Source organism: Hypomesus nipponensis, chromosome 13 (assembly GCF_054491055.1).
Source record: "Hypomesus nipponensis isolate SF chromosome 13, ASM5449105v1, whole genome shotgun sequence".
NCBI lineage: Eukaryota > Metazoa > Chordata > Actinopteri > Osmeriformes > Osmeridae > Hypomesus > Hypomesus nipponensis.
Genome location: NC_140373.1, coordinates 1,808,639 through 1,817,500, shown reverse-complemented (window position 1 = coordinate 1,817,500; position 8,862 = coordinate 1,808,639). Strand labels below are relative to the sequence as shown.

Here is an 8,862-nt window from a genome sequence, read left to right as displayed (position 1 = left end):
CACCTTTAGATCATCCTGATCCTCTTGTCTGAAGTATTAGCAGATTTGACTCGGAAGACAGTCTGTTTGAAAACCCGGGGCGTTGGTTTCATTCAACACTTTTTAAAGCCACATATCTGTTGGTCCTGTGTGTGCACAGTGACCTGGCCCTGAGGAACTGTCTCCTTGCTGCTGATGTCACGGTGAAGATTGGAGATTATGGCCTGTCCCACAGCAAGTACAAGGTAGACCCCGCCTCCTTCGTCTACGGTCACGCCTCTAACCCCCACACGGTCAAACTGAACCTTACTGAACTTCTGCCCTCCCTCCCTCCCTCCCTCCCTCCCTCCCTCCCTCCCTCCCTCCCTCCCTCCCTCCCTCCCTCCCTCCCTCCCTCCCTCCCTCCCTCCCTCCCTCCCTCCCTCCCTCCCTCCCTCCCTCCCCCCCCCCCCCCCCTCTGCAGGATGACTATTACGTGACGTCAGATCAGATGTATGTGCCTCTGCGTTGGCTGGCTCCAGAGCTGATAGACGAGGTCCCGGGGAACCTGCTGGTGGCAGACCAGACCATGCAGAGCAACATCTGGTGAGGGAAACAGCCCCGCACGCAGCTGAGCTTTTACCTTCAGATGGAACCTCCTGAACGATGCAGTAGCTGATCTGGATCTCTGTCTGTGTGCTCGTGCACGTGTGCCGCAGGTCTCTGGGGGTGACGATCTGGGAGCTGTTTGAGCTGGGGAACCAGCCGTACGGACACTACTCTGACAGACAGGTCCTGACCTACGCCCTTAGGGAGCAGCAGCTGCGACTGTCCAAGCCCCTGCTCACTGTACCCCTGGCCGAGCGTTGGTGAGTAGCTCGCACGCACTCCGTAATCCCTCATCATCCTCATCCCCCATCATCCTCATCCTCATCATCCTCATCCTCCTCATCATCCTCATCCTCATCATCCTCATCATCCTCATCCCCCATCATCCTCATCATCCTCATCCTCATCATCCTCATCATCCCTCATCCTCATCATCCTCATCCCTCATCATCCTCATCATCCTCATCCTCATCATCCTCATCATCCCTCATCCTCATCATCCTCATCATCCTCATCCCTCATCATCCTCATCATCCCTCATCCTCATCATCCTCATCCCTCATCATCCTCATCCCCCATCATCCTCATCATCCTCATCCCCATCATCCTCATCCCCCATCATCCTCATCATCCTCATCCCTCATCATCCTCATCCCCCATCATCCTCATCATCCTCATCCCCCATCATCCTCATCCCCCATCATCCTCATCATCCTCATCCCCCATCATCCTCATCCCCCATCATCCTCATGCCCCATCATCCCCCATCATCCCCCATCATCCCCCATCATCCCCCATCATCCCCCATCATCCTCATCCCTCATCATCCTCATCCCTCATCATCCCTCACCATCCCCCATCATCCTCATCCCCCATCATCCTCATCATCCTCATCCCTCATCATCCTCATCCCCCATCATCCCCCATTATCCTCATCCCTCATCATCCTCATCCCTCATCATCCCCCATCATCCTCATCCCCCATCATCCCCCATCATCCTCATCCCCCATCATCCCCCATCATCCCCCATCATCCCCCATCATCCCCCATCATCCTCATCCCCCATCATCCTCATCATCCTCATCATCCTCATCATCCTCATCCCCCATCATCCTCATCCCCCATCATCCTCATCATCCTCATCCCCCATCATCCTCATCATCCTCATCATCCTCATCATCCTCATCATCCTCATCCTCATCCCCCATCATCCTCATCCCTCATGGCCAGACCAGACAAACACAAGCCCACGTTTGAATAGAGCCTGATTTGGAGATGTGGAAATCCACATGGATCCCAGCTCATCACATCAAGATGGCAGCTCTCTCAGTGGGACTCCACGCTCGTTCCCACCATGGAGTCTAATAAAAATGCGAATGCAGTTGTGGCTTGTTCTAAACCTTGTGTGTGTGTGTGTGTCTAGGTATGAGGTGATGCAGTTCTGCTGGCTTCCTGCCGACCAGAGGCCCAACGCGGAGGAAGTCCACCTGCTCCTCAGCTACCTGTGCGCCAAGGGGGCCAGCGAGGCTGAGGAGGCTGAGGCCGAGGAGGACTTTGAGAGGCGTTGGGACTCCCTCCGCCCCGGGGCCGGCCACAGCGGCCTCCACCGGCCCTCCTCCTCCTCCTCCTCTTACCCCCTACTGGAGCACTTCTCCACGGGCGACGGTTACCAGGGCGACGACATCCTCACGGTGACGGAGACGAGCCACGGGCTCAACTTTGAGTACAAGTGGGAGCAGGCCCGAGCCGAGCTTCCGTTTCACGCCGCCTCCAGCGGGACCCTGGGCCAGGGCAACCCCCACTGCCAGGACATGTACTACCCCCCGGGCGGCATGGTGGGAGGCTGCCCCATGGAGGGGCTCTCCCTGGGGGTCTCTCCCTCCTACTACGAGCCCAAACAGCTGCACCCTCCCGGGGTGGTGCCCGTGCTGAGCGCCCACAGCCCCTCGGTGGGTAGCGAGTACTACATCCGCATCGAGGAGCCGGTGGACTGTAACATGGACCTGGACTACACCATGTGCTCCTACAGCCCGGACTACCAGGGCAGCAGCGGAAGCTTCCTGACCGGCAGCGCTGACTCGGGGGACTGCATGGCCTGCCCCCCCCCGCTGGCCAAGCTAGACTCCTACTGGGCGTCCGACCTCCATAAGACAGGGGGGTACGACTCCGACGGCAGCCCGGCCATCTCCCTGACCATGGAGCACCTCCTGGGGCACGTGTCGGACGGCAGCCCCCTTAGACCCTGGGAGTCGGGTCACTATGTGTCCTATAAGGACCGCGATGGAGGATACTACTACGAACACGGAGAGTCTCTGGGCCTGGACCAGCACTACCTGATGGGGGGGGAGCCCTCGGAGGTGCTCCAGGAGAGCTGGGGGTCCCGGAGCCTGCGGCAAGCCCTGGGGGAGCTGGAGAACCCCCTTGGGATCTCCCCCTCTGTCGGCACCCCCCCTCCGCAGGGCTACGGGGACCCCTACCTGGAGACCAGCGGGGGGGGAGTCATCGGGAAGAACGTAACAGGGGGCTACTACGACATGATGGGCTCTCTGAGGAAGACCATGCCTGGCCACGCCCACTCGGTCAGCATCAACATAGAGAAAGAGGCCGCCATCTTCATTGGCCACAAGGAGAGCGACTCGGAGGACGAGGATGAGGAGGACATCTTCGTAGAGAGGCACAACTGCAACACCTGGCCCTCCAAACGCTCGGGGCACGGCGGCGGCGGTGGTCTGGGTCTGCCACGCCGGCGTGCCAGCTGCCGACAGGACAGCTACGCCGACTTCCACTACACCATGCCCTCCACGGACGTCGAGGACTCCTGGCCTGAGCACAGCTTGGCTTTCCACTCTGCCCTCAAACCACAGCACTACCTGGAGGCCTCCACAAAAGACTCCAGCAGCTTAGGCCTGGGTAAACACCACCCTCTGGTGCCGTCCGTGGACTGCAGTGCCTACATCTACCTGTGCCACGAGGGCGAGGGCGAGGTCACGCTGCCAGGCGAGTGCTGCCACTCACACTTTGAAGACCCCCTCACAGGGCTCGTGGTCCGCAACTACAGCCATGACGACTACACCGCGGATAAGATCGTCGAGATACCGAGCAACGACGAGCGTGTGAATCTTTCTCCAGCTCCGGGAGGGCCGGTCGTGTCCAAACAAACCCTGACCAGGAAGGACGACCCTCCCTTTGTGTCCAAACAAACCCTGACCAGGAAGGACGACCCTCCCTTTGTGTCCAAACAAACCCTGACCAGGAAGGACGACCCTCCCTTTGACCTCTCAGAGAAGTACGTCGACGTGACTCCAGATGACACCTCCAGCACAGAGCACAAGGGACACGTTACCAAAGGAGACCTGATCATGGAGGAACCCAAAGGGGTGGAGGAGCCTGTGACGAACGCAGCCCCTCCTCCGGCCAACACGGCCGTTCCATTGGCCACGGCCGAGCCTGACCGGGAGCTGAGTCAGACGGTGGATAGCGGTGTGGACGGCTCCAGCGTCAGCCTGGTGGACGTCCTCTACTGCAGCGACGATGACGACAACGACGACGACGACGACATCACCGACGACATCACCGACGTCACCTCAGGGATCTTCGCAGACGAGGCCGGCGACCTGATCTCCTCGCCGGTGGCCTTGAAGCCCCTGCAGAAGCAGGGGGGGACCCCCGATTCCATGGAGTTCATGGACCTGCCTTCGGGGGCAGGCTCTTGCGAAGGGCTCAGCCCCGCATCCTCACGCCCCACCAGCTCGCCCAAGGCGGTGGACAGCGGCTACGACACTGAGAACAACGAGAGCCCGGAGTTTGTCCCCAAAGAGCCCCACGAGCACTGGGACTCTCTGACGAACCCTCCCATAGACATCAGTCTCATGGAGGAGGCGGAAGACATGCAGGAGGGCGAGGCGGAGGTGGTGCCCAGTGACGGTGAGCCCACCCTGGGGGAGGAGGTGGCGGAGACAGACCCTCAGACTGGGGACCAGCCGTTAGTGTCACTCAGTGACAAAAACCCTTACAGAGACTCCGCCTACTTCTCTGACTATGAGAATGAGAGACTGTCCAGGGACGAAGGGGATGGACTGCTTTCAAAAGAAGAAGAAGAGGATAATGTGGGTGAGGAGGACAGGAAAGAGGAGAGGCTGATCGAGGAGGAAGAGGAGATGGACAAGGGAGAAGCCCGTCTGGAGGAGAACCAATACAGCGATCCGGAGATGAAAAGCGGGTCCCTCAAAGCAGCAGAGCTCTTTGACAGTGACGGCCCTTTCCCTGACTCATCTCAAATCAACTCCTATCTCTCCTCCTCCCCTTTGGAGAGCGAGGGATGTCTGATGGAAGAGTGTGCCCAAGATGAAGGGCTAGGGCTGGGATTGCAGCTCCCTGGAGAGGAGGAAGGGCCTGAGTGCTCCATTTCCATGGGTGAGGCCGGCTTGGAGGAATGGCCTTCCCAGGAGGAGAGCTCTTCTCTGGGGGACTGGGCAGCCGAGGTGGTGGGGGCCATGGAGGAAGCACTGGGAGCACTCAGTGGAGACCGCTGCACCCTCTTAAACAACTCTACAGAACAGAAAGATGGACAGGAGACAGAGGAGGAAGAGGAGGGAAAACAAGCTGAAATGGAGGACCCCGATGAAGCCTTAGTACCTGACATGCTGGATGACAGAGACGAGAACGTAATCAGCTGTTACGAGATACCAAGTGACAGCTCAGAGAACGTGCACAGAGAAACAGACAACGACACACTGCCTGCACATGGCTCACCCTCCACCTCTCTTCCCCCTCTCTCCTCCTCCTCTCCCCCACTCTCCTCCTCCTCTCCCCCTCGCCTTGCCCTGGGGGGAGGCCTCGAGGCTCGTCAGACGGCCGACGGGGGCGAGGAGGCGGATGAGGAGGACGGCGACACGGACGACAGCGAGGAGTCGGACGAGGAGCTGCGTGTGTACAGGGTCCAGGAGCAGAGCGCCGGCGAAGAGAGCGAGGAGGAGGAGTTCCACCCGGTGCCTATCGTGGTGAGCGACTGCAGCGACGCCCACAACCTGCGCAGCCTCCTCAAGATGCCCGCCCTGCTGACCGACACGCTCTGCGACGACCTGGAGCGCAAGAGGAAGGTTGTGTCCTTCTTTGATGACGTCACGGTCTACCTGTTCGACCAGGTGAGGATTGGTCACATTGTTAGGGTTCATCGTTATGTTTCATGATCCAATAATAATGCAGTTTCCCCTGTCCCAGGAGAGTCCTACCAAGGAGCTGGCAGAGCACGGCTTCCCCCCTGTGGGGGGGTCCAGGGTGCCGGCTTCACAGGGCAGGTCTTCCCCTCCAGAGAGGGTCAGCCACACTTCTGACGACTCCTCGGATGGTAACATCTCTGAGGAGAGTAAGTAAAGTCTCCAACGTCCACGGCAAAGTGTATGAACATACAGTACCAGTCAAAGGTTTGGACACCGTTTCCCCTTCAACTTTTGACTGGTACTGTCCTCTACATCAAGAAGCCTCACACATCTCCTTTACCCCTCTGGTCCTCTGCCCATTCTCACAGGTGCAGGGTACGAATGGGAGGATGACTTCTCATTGCTGCCTCTGCCCACATCCAAGATGGCCGACTCAGATTCCCTTGTATCCAAGCCCAGCTTGCCCCCCACCACCAAGGCTACGGAGCCCAAACAGACTCCGTACTCTCGCTTCACCGTGTCTCCCTCCAGCGTCACTCGCTTCTCCATCACACACGTGTCCGACTCGGACATGGACACCGCTGGTGGTGGGTCTGCTCTGAGAGGGAACATGTTCTAGAATATTCTATAGTGCTGTGGGAAACACTGATATCCAGTAGCAGTTTAGGAGGCTCCTTCTGAAAATGTTCCCTCATTATGCGTGTAGTTTAAGGGTGTCGTTATTTTGTTAATATCGCTGTATGAACATCTCCCCATCTCTCTGTCTGTCTTTCTCTCTCTTGCAGGGAGCAGTGAGGAAGGGGAGAGGGAGTAGATTGACTTTTTCATCCAGGAAGTACATCACACTACAGAGTTTGGACCCACCCCTCTAAGAAGATCTGTTGGATTTGTGCTTTTGGGACGTCAGGTTTTTGAGCACTAAGACAGTGCTTTTTGTCCAGACAATTTGAGAATGGATATCCTCTGGTCACCCCGAAAGACAACAGTGATAAAAAAAAAAAAAAAAAAAAACAATACTCAAGAGTAACATATGTTGCAAAGACCTTGTATGCAGAACGAAAATCTTTATCATTGCATCTGACATATTTTTGGTAAGAGGGAGAAAAAAAGGACAATATTTGGAACGTATCACTAGTTTGCCTCCATGTTCACCTCTCATCTGTAATCTATTTAAGTAGAATGAAGAAACCAGCATGGTGTAGACTGCTGGTGACAGAATAACAACATGGACACCACATTGAGAGGGGAGGAGAGAGAGATGGGAGAGAGGATCGACACGATCCCTTTCCCGCTCCTCATCAGAGGATTTGTTCCAGAACTTCTGACTGTACTAAGGACTTAGTTGGAAGAGATATTGCATTGCCATAAATTATAAATGTATCACAAGTAATATAATGTAACATGTTCAAAACAGCTCTGGATCAAGTTAGGACACTGAGGAGAACAAACACAAAGTTTAGGCCATTCAGAACTACTGTTGAAAGTATGTTCAGTATGTGAAAGTGGTTGAGGTTCTGAAATATTTTGTGGTTCCAAGATTGGAACAGCTACTGCACCGTATACTTTGGCTGTATCACAGTCACCAGAACCAGGCTCCTGTCTACCCCTGTCAGAACCACATGCTCTGGTCCCTGTGTGCATCCATGTGAACTCTTGAGAGCTGTATCAACATGTCTATGAGTCTTGCATTCACGTACGTGTCACTGTGGGCTCTAGAAGCATATCGTAACGCCATGCGTCATCAACATATCGCTCTGCTTTTCTCTGGCTGGTCACGTTTGAAGCCGAGCGAAGGTTGGAAGCCTGTTTTTATTCCTTGTGTAAAGCTCAACACCTCATCACATGCTGTATACTGGCTGTACACATTTCGGCCGCATGGTTTTACTGTGATCCAAGTCATATTTGGACTATTGTGCAGTTCATATTCAGACAAAGATATTTGTCTTTTCACAAGAGCAGTTTCAGTTCAGAAGTATTAAGAACAAGCTAGATAATACACTGATACAGTAGCATATTTTATAGTAAATCCTTTGGTGAAATCACTTTTAAGATATCAAGATGAAATTGGATGAAGGCAGGAATAAATGTGTGATTATAAGGTGGTCGTGTATAGTATGTTTAGTTTCATGCAAAAACCAGATTAAAACCCTCAAAAATTACTTACTGAGAATAAGCAGACGTTTGATACATTTTCACAGCAGAACTATTTCTGATGTCTCAAAGTATGCTGTATGTTCAGCTAGGGATGTTGGGATGGTGTTATATCATTGTGGGTTAGTTCAATGATTTCAAACATACTGGACTATAGACATCCCAGTTTCCTCATGTGTGTAAAACGTGAGATGGTTCAAGAGGAACAAACGATGTTAGCTTAGCATAGTTTAACAGCACTATTCAAGCCTGTTAGTCACTGGATCAGGGTGCCAAGCCAACAGCCCCACACGAAAGCAGAACGTAAGTTATTTATTTGTCTTCGGGAGCTTTAACATGTTCTGTAATAGTTTAGTAATAGTATCATCTAAACAGTTGTCTGTACTATTTTTGTATCTCCAAAAAGTATTTTAAGAATATCTGGTGACATGTAGAGGGTCTGAGTGAAAGGAACTGTTTATGTTTATTGTTGCCAAAGATGCGTACGGACGTCAAGGGCAAACAATGGAAGATACTGCAGCGTTAACCCTTAACGGAGGTAAGCGGGGAGCAGATTTGGCCTTGTACTGGTCGTGGAATACGAACAGCACCACATCTTAGGGAATACGTCTTTGGTAATATGTGCCCCCTTGCTGACTCGGCACATAATTACTTTCTCTACCTTACTGTATATGAAATATAAATAAAGTCTGTTTTACACGTTCCTGTTCGTCGTCATTTCGTAGGACACATTCCTCCTTCGCACCAGCAGGTATGCTTTGTGTCATAGTGACGTTCCCACTTTTGACAAGGGAAACCGTGCAGAGGCGGTTCTAGACAAATTTTACTGGGGGGGCCAAAGGGGGGCCAGTGTTTAATCAGAGGGGCACATTAAAAATCTGAAACAAATGATATTTAAACATTAAACACTTTAATTTTGCTTTACATTAAAATCATACAAACTGCTCTGGCTCTCCCTCTTCCAGCTCCTCAGCTCTCTCAATA

The 8,862-nt window shown here is 53.8% G+C and overlaps 1 protein-coding gene across 3 annotated transcripts in view; it reads left to right on the top strand.

Moving 5' to 3' along the window:
* The window catches only part of aatkb (apoptosis-associated tyrosine kinase b), a 15,578-nt gene extending 6,997 nt beyond the window's left edge, over window positions 1-8,581 (top strand). For 2 of the 3 annotated variants that reach the window (XM_084670059.1, XM_084670061.1), the window contains 7 exons: window positions 140-224; window positions 443-564; window positions 678-827; window positions 1,992-5,712; window positions 5,789-5,933; window positions 6,096-6,314; window positions 6,513-8,581. In XM_084670059.1, the coding sequence (XP_084526185.1) occupies window positions 140-224; window positions 443-564; window positions 678-827; window positions 1,992-5,712; window positions 5,789-5,933; window positions 6,096-6,314; window positions 6,513-6,541 (4,471 nt within the window). In that variant the 3' untranslated portion in view covers window positions 6,542-8,581. The remainder of the gene's footprint in view (window positions 1-139; window positions 225-442; window positions 565-677; window positions 828-1,991; window positions 5,713-5,788; window positions 5,934-6,095; window positions 6,315-6,512) is intronic. The other variant, XM_084670060.1, reaches the window with a different exon arrangement.
* The last annotated feature ends 281 nt before the right edge of the window (window positions 8,582-8,862 follow it).